Genomic DNA, 20594 nt, shown 5'->3' on the forward strand with positions numbered 1-20594 from the left:
GAGACAATTTCAATTACTACTAATATATTGAAGTGAGGTGATTTGAACAAAACCTTTGAGAGCAATGATAGATTTCTAGAGGTATTCTAAATATTATGATCCTGAATAAGTGGTTACCAAAAATTAGGTATACAAAATTAAAAACAGAATTATCCAAGGAAATGGTTATGAATATTTGAGTTAAAAAATAATAACTGAATCTCTGATCCCTTAAGACTCTCTACAATGATACTTAATTTTAATTGATAGATAATGTTGCAATCATAAACACTAGCTTACAGTAAAATAAAAATGAACTGGAGAATATAACTAATATCAAATAGAGTGCCAAATCATAGTCAAAATTCCAATTCAAGGGTCAGTTTGTCCTATTTATAATTCAAAATATTAAGCTGTAGCTAAGTCTATTACTAAATTCATGTTTTCCTTAATCTACAAACTGTTATTTCATGATATTATAGACCACTAGAAGTTCTTATTAACAAACTCCATGAAATAGGGCATTTATCAATCTAGTGTGTACAAATTTAGGCTTTTAAATTTATATCAAAACAATTTATAAGAGGTTTAGAAAAGAAGGAATGATAGAATGAATACATTTAACAAAATAAAAAATACGGTATTAAACGATATTTTTGAGAAGGTAAATTAAAACGGAAAAAAGTGCTCAAAGCCTTACCAGCTTATAATTTAATTTTAGACAAATTGTGTATTTATTGAAGAATGAAAACTTGATTAAATATCAGCTTCTTAATTTTAAATTTAATTGTTAAATTTAATAGATAAGTACATTTTCTGAACTTAGAATCCTGAAGCCATGTGAGATAAAGACTTTCTAAGGATTAGAATATATATTCCAAGATAACAAATAGGGTTAACACACTAAATTATAAAATTATGAATTTCCAATGCCATTATATTTATCCAATTAAAGTATAACAATATCAACATTCATATTTGGTACTCACAGGATAAAACACACCAACTGTTGTACTAATAGGGTTTGGCACCAAACTCAGGAATGGATCTGTGTAGCCCCACAATATTTCTTTCACACTTCTCCTTTGAAACAGAGTTGACTTTGACCTTTTGATAAGTGAATTGAGTATCGTTTGAACAAATGCATTTGGATAGAGATGGGGTACAGCCTACAAAAAAATAACACTATTTAAGACACCATTTGCAGTATTAAATATTTAACAAATAAATAGATTAAATACTACAATTAGGTTTAATACAATTTTAAAAACTATATCTCTAAAATTACTGCCAAATCTTGCCAGAACTAAAAGTCTAATTTGTCTAATCCCTAGATAAAGACACTTGAGCACAGTGTCAGCCACAAGAAGATATTCAAAGTCTTATTTTTTTAATGTTACACTTTAAGTGGTTGATTCAGTTGATTTTTTCTCATCTTTTCTAATGACCAAAACTTCATTCATCTAACGACATAGAGACAAAATAAAAACTATCTATTGATAGTTCCAATAAGGAGATTTTAGAGTAATTCAAAACAAATAATTTTGTTTGTCTACTCACAGCTATAGCCAAATTGAGAACTGTGTAAGTGTCATTCTCTGATCCAATTGACAGCGAAGGTTCAAAGATGGCACCATTGGGCTGTACAAAAGAGACTGTGTTCTTCTGAGAGTCATGGGTTACATTTTCCTTGGCTAGATAACGAACTCTGAAATACAGAAGCAAATAAAATTCAAAATTATTGTGTCAAGTGAACATAGTTCTCAAATGCTATTCATTAGTACAACAAGCTTTTTTTTAGTACATAGAATATGTCAGAAATAATGCTAAACAATTGGGTTCGAATGGTAAAGATGTCAATGCTGGGTCTCTAGCAAATCAGAAAAGCTGGTCTTAAATTTGCCTGGCAGGGGAGGAGTGATATGAGTTATCACACGAGTTTATACAGAGTCCATGGTAAAACATAGGACAGATACAAAACAGGCTTGGGATGGTCATGGTGGTGATAAGGGTCAAGACACATTTTGTAGCAATTCCATGTAAGTGGTTGGAACTGCAAAGAGAAGTTCATTTAGGTGAAATAGGTTAGGAAGTGGAACATATAAAGGAAGAAGAACATAATGTATTTTTAGAAATATATATGGTTGAATTTGATTGAATTATGAAGTGAGAGAGTAAGGATAATTTCCTTTCTGAGACCAATTTCCCTCCCTTTCCCATACATTAAATGCTGATTAGTGCTAAGCTCTTGGCCCTAACATCTCTAGGCTTCAAAGTACCAACTACATTTTATAAGTGTGTTGAAGGGTGATTATTATGGAGAAAAATATTTTTAACTTACAAGATAATCACTAAGATGAAATAATGTATACATCATTCACTGTATTATCATGTATTTGAATATGTATGATGTAAGATGAGTAGATAACGAAGGTAAATACTGAAAGAAAAGGTACTGAAATGTAAAAAACAATACTCTTTGCTGAGGTTTAATAAAAGTGTAAATTTATGTAGGGTATGAATCATGTGTGTATTGTAACCTCAGCACAGTGCTGGGTGCATGATGAGTTCTTGATAAATATTTTTTGAATGAATAAATTAATTAATGGATCACATTCTTTCAAAAAAGAACTGCCAATCATCTAGGAACATTTTATTTTTAATATAATTTCATCAAAGCTTTATTATTTATTCTTATTGGAGTACTGAAGACAACCAGTATTAAAATCTAAAACAGCACCCAGGACAGTTTATTAGTAGGCAATTACGATTTTTCTCTTATATAACTGTATTTTAAAATTATATTACATATTATTAATATTTAACATTGAAATACTTCAATCTTCAGGAATATACATGTGTATATATTAGCTAAAAAATTGTGACCTAAATGCTAGAGCTTACTTAAATTGTACTTACAACATTGAACCAGAAGGTGGCATTCACTGAGAAAAAGCCTTTAAACAGGCCTGTTAATAGAATGTGTTTTTAAAAAGGGAACATAATCATGCATTTTGTTTGTTTGTTTAAAAATTAGAATGTATACAGGTTTTGGGAAGTGTTGGTTAAGAAAGTCAAAGGAAGAAATTCGCCTTATATTTTGCCTGAGACTGCTTTCTTTGTATTCCTGCCAAAACAAAGTAACCAAAACAAAAAACAAAAAAAAAAAGTTTGATCTGTGAATATTGTGAAAGAATTACTACATATTCATAGAGATTATAGAAATGGTGTAGGTTGGGATATATGTAATTAAGATCTCAATCCAGGAAATTTTATGCTCTGACCTACATCATACCTTGTCAATCAAAGTTTCATCAAAGTCACGTAAGTAGCCATCAGCCAAATAAGTCTGCAGTTCTGTTTCAGAAAGAATACCCTCCTATGCTTCTAATTTCAACTGGATTCTGAACATAACTTATGGGGAAGTAGGGTCAGCTCAACAGGCAGAACATTCTCAAGCTATTAACTTTTCCTAAAAGGTGGTTTTCCCATTGTTTAAGGTATCCTAACAGACACTAATGACTCAATTTTGGTGATATTGGGACAAGATGACTGCAACATGATCAGAAATACCTTAAGCATTGTTATATAATTAGAAGATTATCGTTTATAAACAGTAACTGCAAATCCAACTTCCCTTCTTCAACCATCCCATCATTGCCTCTCCAAATAAATTGCGTTCATCTAACCCCACCTTCCCCGTTTTGTCCCTTAGAGATAGAGGTTAAAGCCTCTAGGAATAAAATATGTATTACTTGTCACCTATCAGAGCAGGACTAGGACTAGATTCAATATTATGATTGTTTCCCCATATTACAAGTAAAATCTGTAAAGGAAAAAAACAACCTCCCCAGAAACATGTAAAAATTTAAACAGAACATGTAAGTTTTCAAATTCTAACAACCACTCTCTTTCCTTACATGTATTCAATTCATCAGGTTATAATTTTTAAACAATATGCTTATATATTCATGATGGCACATGTGAATTCTAGATTTTCATGGGTACTCATCATAGCTACAACATATTTTTTTGGAACAAGATATTTATATAGGCTTTTGATAATAACGTAAAACTATAAGGCCATGAAGAAATAAAAATACTTTCTAAGGTAAGCTTTTGTTTTCTAACAATAAAAGCTCAGTTTTATTTGACAGAGTTGTACCTAGTTACAGACATGTGCACAGAGACAGGGGATCTGGGATAATTGCGAGGACACAGTGGACACCCGGGCCTTCTATACGTCCTCTGCTGCCACCATAGGCTCTTCCCTCACAACTCTCGTTACTTCATTATATTTTGAGTGTGAGTTGTTAATTGAGAAACATAATACATAGAGAGAAAACCATTATACAATTATAGATGATCTAAAACAAAAGATGTACTAAAATTATAAATTATAAGAAATGATTGAAATATATATTTTATGGTAAGAATTGATCATGGTATATAACTAGTGGTAATCCTTGAGGAAAAAAATCATTGATTTGCAGACCAAGTAATTTAGCAGAACCTAATTGTGTTCCCATGTGGATCTACAAACATACGCCTGATCCTTGGTTAAGGGTAGTTTTTGGTACCTCATTCTTTCCCACTTTTTACTTTGATAGTGGGGGGAAAAAAGATACTCTATAACTTAATCAGGAGAAAATATATACAAAAATCTAGGAGTTCCCAGTTCCCAGGTCTGTGTGAACATGAACAAATCACATCACATCCCCTGGTGTCAGTTTTGTTTAATTACAAAATGAAAAGTTCTGGCTAATTATTTCCCCTTAGTTCTAACAGCCCAAGATGCTGTTCAAAAGTGTGTTAAACTGTAAGGAATGTAGGATAAAGATATAGCATATGCAGCCTCGGTACTGAACAAATATATATAATAAGGAAACTGCTAATCAAATAGAAGTCTCAGTTTGACCTGGGAATTAGATTGAACAGAAATCCTTAGCAAGTACTATAGCTATATAAAATCAGTATAATGTTTGGTTCTCAAATTTGAGTGTGTACTGGAGTCACCCAGCAGGGTCTGTAAAACCTATGCTGGTTTCCAACCCAAGAGGCTCTGATTCATTTGGTATGGGGCAGAGTTTGAGAATTTGCATTTCTACTAAGTTCCCAGGTGATGCTGATGCTGCTAGCCCTGGGACCACACTTTGAGAACCATTGATGTAATCTATACATTCAATTTAAAAATTTAAAAATACTCCAGTTTTAAAAATTCTGATAGATTTTTTCCTATTGAGCATGCATATTTCACAGTGGTTGAAAATATATTCCACAACTTTAAAACACCTATAACTTCTTAAATGTAGGGCAGTTATTTGATGCTGGTCAATTTATACTAAAATCTGTATCTCTTATAAGGATTAAATTCTTAGGTTAGGATTTTATATAGGCAGAAACAAAATATTCAATGTATATCATTGGTAAGATAATATAAATACATTTCAAGTCAGTGGCATTTATTAAGCAGAAGTCTTTTTCACAAATATATATAATCAATGAAAGAGTGCCACTTACTTGTGGGGACTTACTCACCTATATGTATAAGGCCCCATTTCCTTAACCTTAATATTGCTGCTGTTAAGTGTCACTTCTTCTGGATTTTGCACATCAAAGATCCAAAACTGTCTGTAAATATCGGTGCCTGTTTTAATCCAGTTTTTATAAGCAGTTGTACCTTCTTCAAGGACAACTTCCTATTAAAAGATAAAAACAAGTTTGGGTTATTTCTTTGTAGTAAGGAAGGGCACTTCTGAGCATTTTAACCTTTAGTTACCCAATGAAAAGACCTTAAGTACCATGTACATGAGAACCTTTGTGATTTTACCATACACTTGCAATAGAAATGTTCCAACAAATTATAATATTATAGCATCTTCAACTTCTTTATCTAATCTTTGACACAAAGAATCTGTGTGTAATACTGCAGACATGTCTGATGATCTTAAGGCCAATTATTGGCAAACCTTAGAGAGTGACTCTATGGCAATATTGCAACAGTTAGTAACATAATTTATTAACCAATTTTATTAAAGTTGTTCCAGAAAGTTCTTATCAGGTAGAACACTAATTTTTCTTCTGCCCTCATTGAGTTGGACTGATGTGGCAAAACAGAAAAACAGAGAAAAATCTAGTGGTAATGGAAGCTTTTTCCTTTTCTTTAAAAGTTGGACACTTCAGGAGATAATCACTTGACATTTATTAAATTAATAAAACAGATACTTCTGAATAAAAAAACACAAATATGACTCCCCCACTTCAAAATCCTGCTCAATATGGCTTCCCAAACTCTCAATGTATTAGCAGCAACCCAATAGTATGTTTTCATAAATTATAACAATAATTAAGTTTTCAAATCCTCACCTGAGGATATATTTATTGATTTCAGAGAGAGAGGAAGAAAGAGAGAGAGAGAGCGGGAGAGAGAGACAGAGATGTCAATGTGAGAGAGAAACATCAATTGTTTGCCTCTCATTCACACCCCAACCAGAGATCAAACTAGCAACCTAAGTATGTGCCCTGACAAGGAATCAAACCCTCAACTTTTGGTGTATGGGATGATGCTCCCATCAACTGGCCCACACTGCCAGTGCTAATTCATTATTATTAGATTACTATGTTTTAAATAAAAGTATTAAATAAGAAGGTTGTCCTAACAGTCTTTCATGAAATCCATTAAAAATTATTGACTCCCTTTCATAGTAGAAAAACAATACCAATGACAGAATCTGAAAGTATATTAGAAATATGTTCTTTCTTTTAAGATCTGTGGGACTGAGTGGAAAGTCACCAAACCCCTCAGGGTTAATTTCATTTTCTATAAAATAAGGGAGTTTCATTTACTGACCCAGTTGCCTTCCATGGCTTTTGAGCCAGAAATCTATAAGGCTATAGTAACTAGTGCCAACAAAGGTGATTTTGTAGCCAGCAATATTTCCAATTAAGAACCTTGGAAAAAATGCCCAGATGGAAAGCTCCAACTTATCTTAGTGTGCTGGAGGAAGAGGAAGAAAACTATTTCATAGAAAATGAACCTAAAGTAGCCCATGAATATAGGAAAAATCTGATCTATTTGTTTCCTTCACCTGGAAGCATCAATTCATAGAACGATGAATCAGGAAAGGACATTGGACATTACTATCACATTTCCTAGTGGCACATGTTGAAGCTGTGAGAAACCAGGTGGCTGACCTAAAAAAAAACCTAGGCACATCACAGGAGAATCACAAGGAAAATCCCAGTCTCTGACCTTTAGACTAGTCCTCTTTTATACCACTCTATTACTTTTTTTTTTTTCTGTCCCCTCTGTACTTGGTTGGTAAAAGTCAAATAGACTTTCATATCTTCAGGGAACTTAACTTATTGCTTAAAGCAGAGAATAAGGGAATTCCTTAGAGAAGAACAGGGCACCCAACTAAAACACCATTACAAAATCCTTTCTGTTGCAAGCATTTACACTGGGTATATTGGAGCTGCTAAAGTGATGGTAGATTCTATTACTTTTACGATCAATTGTCCTTGAAAAACTTTACATTTGTTCCCAGAAAGTTTGATTTCTATACTAACAAGCCCAATATTAAGATGAAATTACCTATAGATAATGTACTACAGCTATTCTTCTAAATGTAAAGATGTTTAATGAAGATGTTGAAGGTGAAATCTATATAGAAGCTGAGAGATGTATTAATCTACCCATTTCAAGAGACTTATGAGGGAAAAAACACACATGAACCTATATATGTACGTTACTCTCGCACTCTAAGAATCTTAAGGACTAATGTAATATCAATTTATCATGTACCTCTCAAGGCACATATTTTATTTTAGTTCTTAATGAAATAAAATCAATAAATGCTTACAGAATTGAAAAGAGACTGTGATAGAATGTTCTTGGCAGCACAGAATCCATCCCCAACTCTAATGCACATGCATTTAATGTCAGAGGACATGGTAAGTGTAATATGCCTTTTCTCTAAGAGCCATAAGTCACTTTGCCTTAATTGTTTATCTGAAGATATTTTTCAAAAATGGGAGCATTGAAACACAAATATTTAAAGGGAATGCATTGAATTGTCAAGTGCGAAAGTTAGCGTCACCTAACCCTGTCCATTTTTTCAGAGGTAGAAATGGATCCTAGAGAAAACAGATATTTTATTCAATGACATGTGACAATTTAGTAGCAGATAATATAGAATCAAGTTCTTTTTAGTACAATTTTGTATAGTTTCCATAACATCATGATGTGTTTAATGACAAAGGAAAATATTGAAGCAGTCAAAATATGAATTCAGTTTTTTTTTGGTCCTAAACACTACTCAATAATAGCCACTTGACTACCAAGACTAAATATGTCATATGTTCTTTCTAAAAGGAGCAAAAGATTTTACATCCTTTATGAATTTAAAAGTCCTTAATTTTAAATTGGATTTGGATTATCTGGTCTATTCTGCAAATCTTTCACTAAATTTGAAGTATAAAGCTGATCATTATGTGCACAGAGAAAGTAATATAGTTTAAGATCATCTCACTTGGTTGATGTGTGCATCAGTATCTGTCCCTAACTTTAAGTATACAGACTACCTAGCCTTAGGAATGGCTGGAGTCCAACCTGATGACTCATGTGGCGTAGTCTCCAGCTGGGTTTGAAAGTCATTGACCTTTCATTATATTGAAGGGAGATGTTTGTGACAGTAATATTTTCTATCTAGTCACATGCTCACTTGATTATTGCTGTTGCAAGAAAACAGTACTACACAACTGACAATTTTGGTATATGTAATTCTTAAAATGCCCTTGATATTTTCCCATGTGCAGAGTATGACAGTACATTTGTAGAAAATATATTGTCCCATTTCTCAAGGATATTATAAAACACTAAGAGGCAGAATCTTGTATAGCAGATTTTACTCTATGAGTTAGATTCCCTTATCCTACCCTCATCCTGACCAAGCACACTGGCTTCTTCCCTCAAAGCATAGTGAAGTGATAAAGAATGAATCTAAGATGCTATGAATTTGATCCTCAGTTTGGTTCTGTTATAACCATTTAAACTCAGGCAGGTTATTAAATTACTTTGTACCTCAGTTTTCCCACCCATCAAATGGGAATAATAATATCAAACCATATGAAATTAGAACCTCTGAAAGTCAGAATTAGTTGAATATAGTTTAATTAAATATTTACCCTCATCGTTTGTTACAAGTATTAATAAATGTGAACACTTAGAACAGTGCTGACACTGTTAGCACATAGCAAGCATTCAATAAACACGTTAACTATTACTACTATACAAAGCCTATCTATTCTTTAAGAGGGAAAATGCTAATATCATTTACTTCCAGACTGTTCTAACTGCTTCATTTCTATTACTTACTAGCTGAACAAGGCATGTGGCAATAACTTGTGTAATAATCCTGTGAAACTTGTTTCTCTGCTACTTAATCATTTCAACATTTATAGTGCAATGAAATCAAAAGTTGCTTAAAAAATGGAAATGTATGAAAAGTAATCTTTTTCTCCCCACTCACTACCACAATTTGTTCTGTCAGGACCAGTTAGAAGCAGTGTTCCCACGTTAAAAAAAATATCTCTCATTTCCACATGCATGTGTGTGAGTGCACCAAGAGAAAAAGAATAAATTAGAGTATTAGTGGTGTTGAATCGAAAAAGGGTTTTAGTTTCAGGTTATCAAGTTATCAATCAAAACCAAGAATATTTACGAATACACTAGGAGAAGAGGGGAAGAAGAGGGGGGAAGAAGAAAATGTATTTAAAAAGTAAATAAATTAATTAAAAAAAAAAAATTTACTGAATCAGATTGAATTTAGTATTTCTAAACCCAGAAAATTAACCTTCAAGAATTTATGTGAGAACCTAAAGTGGGAGATTTTTATGCGTAGCATAAGAAGTAAACAATGTTATTACACTGGTTGGAGGAAGAGAATTATATATTCTTACCAACTATTTCTTGAAACATTGTTTTTAAGTGATTTTATTATTCCTGTTAAAATGAAAATATTTCTAGTGTTTAATCCATTTTTTACTGCTACATTAATTGGCGATATATTTCATGTACTCATGTATTGTCATTAAATTTTTAAAAAGTCTACCTTCTTTAACAACTATCACGTCAGGCATCTCTTTTTGAACTTTTTAAATACCATAAAATATACAAATGATTTTTATTATACCTAGAAATACTATAAGCATATATTATGAAATGAATATAAATATAAATTAATTTATATTATTGAAATAGGGCCTATTGATTTGAGAGTCTGGTCATTTTAATGAACGTAAATTATTATTTTAATTTATTTTATCTGAAAGCATTTATTACAAGCTATTAAAAATTATTCTTTTCAAGAATTAGAGGAAGAAAAGATGGTATAATTAAATGATGATATAATTGAACATTAATCTTTCAATAGAAAAGTCTTCAAAAGAAAACTTTTATTCCCTTCTTGGTGGTCTACAGTTAATATAATAGGGAAATTAAATTAAAATTTATTTGAAATTATTTATGTTACACAACATTCACTAAACTTTTATCAAGTGGCATTAACAAAGTTGAGTGATGAATTATCTTTTGTAAGTGGTGGCAGAACTCTGACATTTTTCAAAGTCCTTTGGTAGTTTCCACACTTGTCACAGCTTAAGCCATTGACTCTTAGTCTCCCTGGTAAGATTGTATAAATCTGCTGGCTCAATACAAATCTATTAAGAACTACAGGAGAGAAAGAATGTTTTCCACTGTAATCCATAAAAAAAGCATAAAGTCCCTAAAAAACATTCCTTGGAAATAAAGAGTAAAAAATATATGTATAGCCCTGGCTGGACGGCTCAGTTGGTTTGAGCATCATTCTGTGTACCCAAAGGTTGTGGGTTTGATATCCAGTCTGGTCATGTACCTAGGTTGTGGGTTTGATCTGTGGTCAAGGCACATATGGGAAGCAAATGATGGCTATTTCTCTTTCACATCAATGTTTCTCTCTCTCAAATTGATAAACATATCCTTGGCTAAAAATTAAAAAATATACCCACACACACAAAGGAAGGACAATGAGCTATTTTAGACCATTTCAAATGTTAGTGTCAGGGTGCCATCTTTTAGAACTGGAAGGTATCATAAAATTATGACTTGATAGTTTATAAATAACAACAATATAAGATGATTTTCTGACATTTTGCAATTAAATACTTGTTCTTTTTTTAATGGTGTTTGTGTACAGGTAATAACTTTCCCCATATGGTGTTAGTCAATTGAATGAAGAAAATAATCTTCAATGAGTTTAAATGATAAACAAAAAAATGACCACTACGAAAACTTGTATTAGATATTAATACAATAACTGCATTAACCTAAGTGCTCCTGAGGCTGGGGTAAGACACTTGGCTCTCTGAGTTTGTACATGATTCAGACATTTGACTTTTACTATATGCCAAATGGATGCATGTGTCAGTCTTATTTAAATAAAATAGTTCTGTAATACTAAAGAAAAAAAAAGAAACAATCTTATGTAAGCAAAGAAAACAGTCCCAGTATCTTTCTGTGACTGAAACTGTCAAGATCAAACATGGTTATGTAGAAATGTGAGAAGAAAATCAGGCTCAGTTGTAAATGGACCACAGACCCTGATCATTGAAGGGATTCTGATGTCTTATTTGAAGGTCATGTAGCTGGGGTACAGTGTAAACTACTATTTAATAGGTTTTTCTAACTTTTTCTTCTCTCAAATTTCAGTTCTGTATCTCCTTCTTCTTCCAGAGTCTAGATTCATACTATTCCCTTTGGTCTTGTAAAAGGTTGCACAGAAAACCCTCATTTCAAAACAAGAAAGGAAACACTCCATTCCTTATTTTATCCCCTTTTTTTTTACCCTATCCTACTGAAATTACACTTTCAAAATCTTAGTGACCATGTTTTAACCATATTTCCTTAATTTTCTTCTGCCTGAGTACATTTTATTCTCTTTCATTGAGTTCCGGCTTCTTATCAGCTGCCAAAATATTGCACTCTAGTCTTTATTTCTTCATAGCAAATCATTTCTTTCCCTTTTCTGCTTCGTCTTCAACCACCGAATTATGCACAAATCACATAGTTATCTCTCTGCTCCTTTGTCTCTACATTCAAACTCTCTGGCAAGCAAATGTACTGTATAGTTTTATCTGTAGTCCATATAGTAATGATAAAATCCCTCTGAACCCTGACCTTTGAAATACTCACTGATGTTCATATGAAACCATTGATAAAACATCTGTGTTGTAGTCTTTTAAGGTGTACATTTCTCTCAGTAATTTGACTGAATATGTTGTAGTTTGTCCTCCTCTCTCTCCTAATCTAGTCCCTCCATTCAAACTGCCACTGCATGTCATTACCCATCAGTTCATTCTATGTACTTTATTATACTAGAACAGAGTGCCTTTGTTACAGAACATGCAATGATTTTTCTAAAGAAGAGTTATATGTTCTCTTTGAAAGTGGTCATGTCCTACATAGCTTTTCCTTGTTTTGCTGTTTTGGGTCTTCTTACTAATTTCCAACACTTTCTATTGTAGATAGAGCATGAGACTGGGTATCATCTAGTTTCTGACCTGAGATCACCTAGGTTTTGAAACTGATCCTTCATCCTTTTGGCTAGGTGAGCTGGCAAGCTATTCTAAGGTCTTGTGACTGTAAAATGGGTAAAATAATAGTACTTTCTTATAGGTATTTGTGAACATTAAGTAAATTATGCATATGAAGCTCTTAGCACTAAATAAACACTAGCCATTTGATGATATTGATCTCTAACTGCAGGCTTTGTTATCTCTTACACATCTACCAGAAAACATACACCAACAATTATTGACTATACATAATTGGTTGAATATTCCTCTGCTTGATGTTCAAAGCTTTTTAAATCTTACCCCATGATGTTGTCTCCCTAATCATCTCTTGTAATCCCATATTTTTGGTGCATCCTCTATATTCTTCCTTTCCTCTTCACAATATTTAATTGAACTTTCACAACTTTTTCCATAGTGTTAATCAATCCTTTCATGCCTTTAATTGCAGCCTTCTTTGAACTTCCAAAATTCTATAGTTCTTCAAAATCCAATTCAAATTTCACCTTCTTCCTGAAGCTACTGGATACACTAAGAGAGTTTTCTTTCTAAATAGCATTTATGTTTCCATACTGTACATTATAGAATTCAGTTCTAGGAGTCTCACAGGTCTCTATAATTTTTTACAATATTCTTTCCCCCAGTTTAATATTAAATTTGTTGAGAAAAATTTATTTTATTCTCTCAGTCCCTATACAAAAGCAAATTTTTAATGCCTCAAAACTCTTATATTCTCAGGGTTAGTTATTATGAACATAGAAATAAATAGTAAACAATTAAAATAGATGCTAGAAGTGTGTATGTCATCTGACAGAGAGCTTATATGTACTAATATCATTGAATGAGGAAAAAAATTATGATCGATAATTAGCTGCTGGTCATCGATTATGTATCCGAAAAAAAGTCTTAGTCTAAAATGAGGTGCAGTGGGAGATTATTATATTTCTATTCTGGGGACCTTTTCAGAATATAATTTGTAGTCTGTGTGTTAGCACACACACTGATTCTGTTCTCTCTCTATGAAAGATCCAGAAGGGAAGCTCAGTTTACAGAGAAGTGAACAAACGCAATGCCATCTAACACTGTTACATAAACTTTATGTCACTATCACCTCTCTCACAAACTACATCAAAAGTAATATCAAGAAAATTGGGAATTCCAAAGAAGGAGATGACGTTCAATTTGCCATATTTTTTTCTTCAGTTAAATTCATAGGGCTGAAGATTTACAATTTGTTAGCAACAGGGAGGTCAGAAATTACTATATTATTATGGAGCAAATATATCATGCAAGCATGAGAACTATAGCCTAAAAAAATCTCCTATATTTTTAATTTTATAATAAAAGAGCAGCTATAGTGGTGCAGTGAGATTATTTCTTTGAACTTTAAAACCTTCATAATTTTAGCTAAAGAAAGACATATCAGAAAATAGTAACTTTTCATTATGAATGATTAGATTTAAAATTAATTCTTTGTATTAGTTAGGTAAGTCAATGTTTCAGTGAAATATAATGGTATTCATTTAGATTCCTAGTAAGAGCAAGATGTCAAATGGAGGTGAATGGATAAAGAGAGAAAGATCTTGGCTGTAACAGAAATTTCAGTATGAATTGATAGGTATAGCCCATTTTATGGTTTAACTCTTGTTGTTCTCCATTGTTCACTGTACTTAATAACACTCGGTCTAGACCACTGACATCTAACCAGGCTGAGAGCTGACGCCAGTACTCAGATATCTTTTATTTGGCCAGAATTATGTTTTGAAAAAAAGAAACATACATGCCTTCAGTCAGGGCATACATTCTCAAGTTCACAATACTTCCTGTTCTTCATTTTATCTTGTTCTTTGTAGCTTCACTTTTTTTTTTTTTAAACTCTGTCTCCAAACTTCTGAAGCCTTTCAAACTTGCCATCCCTGGTTTAGGACTTCAGCAGATCTGTATATCCTTATCCTAGTCTTCCTTTCTCAATCAATTAAAGTTGGTGAGTGTGAAGCTGCTTAGAAGAAGCTAGGATGGGAAATGAATTCTAGTTTGTTGTGCAAACCTGTCTATTGAATCCCTCTAATTTAGTTAAAACTATAGTCTGCCTGCTGCATAGACACTGGCATATGTCCTATATAACATTTCTGAAAGTATTTTCTAAGAGTCAAACATGAAGCTTTATAAATAGGAAATATTTGTAAGATAAGCATATATTTATTACATATAAAAAGTAGCAGTTTATCAAATAAAAAATAGTTTACCAGTTTTACCAAAAATTCCTGATTCATTATTAAACAAAATTATGTTTAAATGACTGTATAATATATATTTATATATTTATATGTTTTGTTATATATTATAAATATACATATACTCTTCTCAATATTAAACAAAGTACATCTACTTTTTATACATGTACCCTCACAAAACACACTTACCTATTTTTTATTCAAAAGCATACCATTATACTCTTTAGACATAAACTTATTTCAACTAACCTGTCTACCTACTGATAGCTTTTATCAGAATTTGAATATTTATACTTTCAGAATTTGAATATTTATACTTAAGACAGCAATTCATTCTTGGTAAATATGTGTTATAATTTTTATATTTCTCTATCATGTACAGTTATGGTGGTTCATAATCACTTTTGTATTGAAGACAAAGTTGTCAGCATGAAATATGAAACAGGTACACAGAGCAAATAAGTGACAGAAGAAAAAATGAATCAGGATGACAAAAAAAAATCCTTTAGACTACTCGTACCTTTTTAATTGTCTTCTCAATAAGCATGTCTCCAACTGGCATTAGAATACCTCCAAGCACAGCCAGAACTGCACCAATGACAGCACCAGCGATGAGCCCGCAGTTTCGGTCACAGCCCATTCTTCTTCTTGAGGGGAAAACTAAGGTTTAGTACCTGCTTCTTTTAAACTTCCAGGTTTCCAAGGACTCTGGTTCTATGATTAGAAAGAGATCATAAAGCAGAAGCTTAAATATCAATTCCAACAGATCAAAGTTCAAAGAAAACACGTTACAGAAACAGATTATTTTCCCAGTTGTCAATACACACATTCTTCTTTTTGTTTTAGGAAACTGATTTTCCTTATTAGATCTTCCCCTTTCTTGCTCTTTACTCTCTACCAGTGGTAGAAAGTAAAACACTGTCATATACAGCATCTCTTCAGAAATTCTCCTCTCTAATTTTCTCCTTATGGGTACATCGAAGTCTTATCTAAGGGGAACATGCTTACTGTACTCTCACCCTCAACTATCTTCCCTCAGCTTGTGACACTTAGTTGCTCCCTCACCCTCTATCTGGCTTCTCCACTCAAATAGCCATCCATACCCTGTCTTGATATCTACTTCAAACTAAATATGAGGGGACTGATGTCTTTTCTATCTAAGTGCTAAGTAAGTGTGGTAAGACTTTTTCTTTACTATACCTTATTCACAAATGAACAGAAAGATATGGACTTTACAGAAAGTGATCTGATGAATCTCAGAAAGAATCAATTCTTTTAATCATTTGTCAGCTATCTGTTAAAACAAAAAAAGCATGGGTAAATTGGGAAAATACAATATTAGAAAATTTAGAATACTATTATCAAATTATCATTACTATGAAAAGAAAATCCCATTTTCATGACTACTGGCCTCATGCCTAACTTGTTTCTTGAATTGTTGAAAACACTGAAATATTTTGAAGAAATGTTCTTTACTTTCAATTTTATTGTTAATAATTGACTTCTGTATAGACTAAAGGTACAAAGAATTTGAAGAAAATATATATGTAGAGGATGCTTACTTTTAATGCTACCCATTGCTTTGTTACTAGTCTCAAAGAATTTTTACATATTCATTTGCAATAGTATTTACATTGTCATAGCAACTGATTCATGCCAATATATTAAAATAAACTACTTTGTGTCAGTATGTATTTCACTTAATATTTTTATCTTTTTACTATGTGATTATTTCATAAAGATTGGAAGAAAACAATTGGTGAAATGAGTGGATCCTCTTGTAACAAAGTTAATAAGAGTTTATTACTTCTGACTAATACTTAAAATCACATTCACCTGAGTTTTATCATTGTAACAGCATTTTTAAAAATGGAGTTGACTTGACATTGATAAATAGTCAAAATGTGCTTTGTAGTTTATACACAAATCTTCCCTACTTCAAAATGCCTATAACTAAGGAAGATATAAATGCCAACAGAATGCAGGCTACAAAAAAAAAAGGAGTCATACACAGCACATTTTTGTCAACACTGTAAATGTAATAATAAAAAATTATATTTTGTTATGGTCTCAGATTTCTCTCCACAGTTTTGTTGCATCAGTTTTTTTTTTTTTACCGGTCTTATGATTCTATTAGTATTTATTTCCACTTAAGGAATCATTTAATTTTTCAAGAATACTATATGCATAGCTAAGAAAATAATGGTAAGAAAAAAAAAGAAAAAAATAGACTTTTTTCCCCAAAATGGAGGAAGATAAATGTCACAAAATTTTTCCATGGCAATTTTATGCATTTATTTTTACTTTCCTTTATCCATTGTGATATCCCTCTAGCTATGCCTTATACCTAGGATGCTTCCACTCTCAGTCAAGATGCAACAAACTTATTCACACTGAGGTCCTGGTGCCTAAGAAGCTTGTACAAGTCATGGGTGTCACAAGTTTCTTCAGATGTAAAAGAAAAAAACAAAAGCCTAAACATGTGACTTATTTTTCCTGTGGAATTTTATCTCACTGAGCAAGTGGGGTTGTGTTTTTATTAATTGCCTCAAGGTCAAGTATGAAGAATAGCTTTCCCTTCCCTCTAACTCATGCAGCATGCTACCTCTTATGGCTTTGGCCAGGTTTGTCATAATACAACAGACCAAATTATTTAAAGTTGATAAAAGGACTGGATCTTATCAAGTAGAATTACCTTGCAAAGTAAAATTGTACAGCACCTTAAATTTTTCTTGAAACATGTTTTATACAACCATAGCAATCACTAAGTACAGAATATCATCCTGCTGTTCTGTATATTATAAATAAACAACCATATTCAAGATAGCTTATTAAATAATATTTACTGAAAGCCTATTTCATAGACCATTCCCCAACTCCCCCAAAATTTGTTATTATGTTACAACAAATTTGCAAGTTGTAACATAACGTTGCAATCAAATATGGGGGATCTATCCTGGTGTCATTGAGATTAGTAGACTAGAGATTAAACCAAACACTGATTTGCCACTCTCTTGACAGGTGACCATGGGTAAACCTTTTATTGTCCCTATACCTCATTTTCCTCATGTTTAAAAAAATAAAAAGCTTAAAATCTGATTAGTTTTTAATTTAAGCAGCTTAATTAGTCTTCACTCAAACTGTCACATGGAAGACCAATAGAATTATTATGACCACAGCAGTGGAGGGAACCCAGAGAACCTGGTTTTTCTGACACTCTCGTTTCCACCTTTAGGACATCCTAGGACAATCTCTATTGAGATCTGTGGCTTTGCAAGCCCATTTAAAAATTGAAACAGGAAATCCACACTGTCAAGTTCTGGTTTCATTTCTAGAACATCATGAATCTTTAAAAAAAAAAATACAAGTCAACGATTAAATCATCTTTTTTGGAATATTATTTTATGTTCTATATAAACTTCACTACAAATTATTCAATATGAATGTCATTTGCAAATCTGACAGATGGAATATAAAATGATTTAAAATTTGCAATTCTATTGTTGCTAAAATAGATATATGTGCACATATTGGCTCCTTTCCAGATTCTATGCCATAATGTAGTCGTGAATCTATCTGATTTATCCAGAATCTTTCTCTTTTATTAAAGTAGCCCCGTGTAGTACAAGGAAGAATTTCTGCAAGGAGCAAACAGTCCCAAGAGTGTCCACTTGAGAACCCAGGCACAGCACATACTGTCCAATGCTTCCCTCTCTAAACCAGAAATCTCACCATTATGACCTCTAAGGACGCTGGGCCCAGAGGTGTCAGTTAATGCGGATACAGGGGTAATGTCTAAACTCTGCCTCACGTGAACTTAAAGCTGAAGTAAAATATGTACACAACCACTGCTGCTGAATCAGGTTCATCAGAAAACATTAGTGTCAGGAAATTTATTCTTTAGAATAACATGGTTAAAAAGTCTTTAGTCCAACACCAGTCTGGATGATATATAAACAAAGATACAAATATTAATCTGACATTGCTTCAATACTGATAGTTTTGAAAGAGAGAGGGAGCGAAGGGGGGAGAGAGAGAGAGAGAGAGATTATCTCTTTCAAATTTTCTGATTGAGTCACTTTTGTTAACATTATGTAAGTTTCCTACATTGTTTTCCCAAGCCTAAGCAAGATACTGGACACACTTGGGTTCATTTATTATCCTTCAGTATTGATATCATCATGAGTAACTACGTATTGCTACTATAATTACACTTTAACCTTATGCTTCATACTACAAAATTACAATCACTTTTATTAACCAGAGGCAAAGGAGGACCAAACATATTATGTAATACATCTACCGAGAACATAAGGGAAAAGTTCAGGCTAGCAGTACATTCTATTCAACAACTTTTCCATTCATGTTTACCCTCAGGGAAAAAAAGTGTAGTTTGTTTCTAATTTTCTTTCCTTTAAAAGTTAAATATTGATTGAGGACATGCAAAATTTGTGTCTTATGCACTTAGTCTTCTTACTAACACAGCTCTTTACATATTAAAATAGGTCATTTACCTCACTTTCTAGTTTTGGATTAATTCTTGTTCTTTATTATTATTTTTCCTTCATATAAAATAGACATTTGTATCTGTAATAATTTGCTTCTGCTTAAAGTACCTACATTTAGAAAGCAAAAATTAACCACAGGTACATAAAATAACACTTATAATTGAGCCCTGGCTGGTGTGGCTCAGTGGACTGAGCGCTGGCCTGCAAACCTAGAGGTCACTGGTTAGGTCCCCAGTCAGGGCACATGCTTGGGCTGTGTGCCAGGTCCCCGATACGAGGTGCACAAGAGGCAACCACACATTGATGTTTCTCTCCCTCTCTTTCTCCTTCCATTCCCCCTTCTCTAAAAATAAATAAATAAAATCTTTAAAAAAATAAATACAAGACTCTAAACTGCAATTGTATAGGTAAGATTGTGAATATTTAACCAAACTTGTATTGAGACTTCTGTCAGGATCAAAGAAAATAGGAAAATAAGCTGTATCTTCTCAGTTTATAGATCATAATTCCAATTCCTTTTGCAGAATTGGTGAGGGTATCTTATTCCCTTGGGATATCTTTGAAAGAATAAAGAATAGAATTTTTCTTTTTTTACTGTCAAATCCCTGGAGCATCTCTAGAATGAATGTATGATCATTATGCCTTTCCACTATGTTGAAAACCTAGTAGTAGAAACTGAGAGGCTGAGCCACAAGAAGCCTCTCCAATACATACTTCAGAAAATCAGAAGATTCCAGTTCCCAGGGACTTTGTAATTATTCCCATGTGTAGGTAAATCTGTGTTCCCTAAGAAACTCCACCCAGAAAAAGTACGGCCTAGACGCAAAATTTCTTGGGATGTGAACTACAAAATTTGAAAAGTTTTAGATTACAAGAGTTCTTGAATCATAAATGAATACCAGAACCTGAATGACATTATCTTACTCATGAGTAAGTAGTACCTCAAATTTCCTATTCTACCTGTAAGCCTTCCTTTCAATTTCCTTAATATAGAAAACCACCCACCTGTTTTCCTCTACACACACACAGTTATTCTTTTGACACACAGCTTCCTCCCCTAATAAATACAGTATCTGCTCACAAAACCCATTTTGAACTTTTATATGGGGGAGGTAGATTAGTTCAACAGGTTGGATATAAATGATGAAAGTTAGTTTTCGAAACTAATTAAATCCTTTTTCACACTTTTGTCCTACACCACATTAGGTGCATTTACAAAGCCATGATTTCTCAAACTTGATTAAGATTCAGATTCAAATCCAAG

The 20594-nt window shown here is 32.7% G+C and overlaps 1 protein-coding gene across 11 annotated transcripts in view; it reads right to left on the minus strand.

The window, feature by feature from the left end:
• Window positions 1-20594, minus strand: part of CD36 (CD36 molecule (CD36 blood group)) — a 76745-nt gene that overhangs the window by 13967 nt on the left and 42184 nt on the right. For 7 of the 11 annotated variants that reach the window (XM_054564380.1, XM_054564379.1, XM_054564384.1 and 4 more), the window contains 5 exons: window positions 16023-16116; window positions 15343-15536; window positions 5518-5678; window positions 1540-1687; window positions 969-1148 (listed from right to left, as the gene is read on the minus strand). In XM_054564380.1, the coding sequence (XP_054420355.1) occupies window positions 969-1148; window positions 1540-1687; window positions 5518-5678; window positions 15343-15462 (609 nt within the window). In that variant the 5' untranslated portion in view covers window positions 15463-15536; window positions 16023-16116. The remainder of the gene's footprint in view (window positions 1-968; window positions 1149-1539; window positions 1688-5517; window positions 5679-15342; window positions 15537-16022; window positions 16117-20594) is intronic. The other 4 variants (XM_054564385.1, XM_054564388.1, XM_054564387.1 and 1 more) reach the window with 1 other exon arrangement.

This window comes from Pteronotus mesoamericanus, unplaced genomic scaffold (genome assembly GCF_021234165.1).
Source record: "Pteronotus mesoamericanus isolate MK-2021 breed Mesoamerican mustached bat unplaced genomic scaffold, CSHL_Meso_final scaffold_85, whole genome shotgun sequence".
NCBI lineage: Eukaryota > Metazoa > Chordata > Mammalia > Chiroptera > Mormoopidae > Pteronotus > Pteronotus mesoamericanus.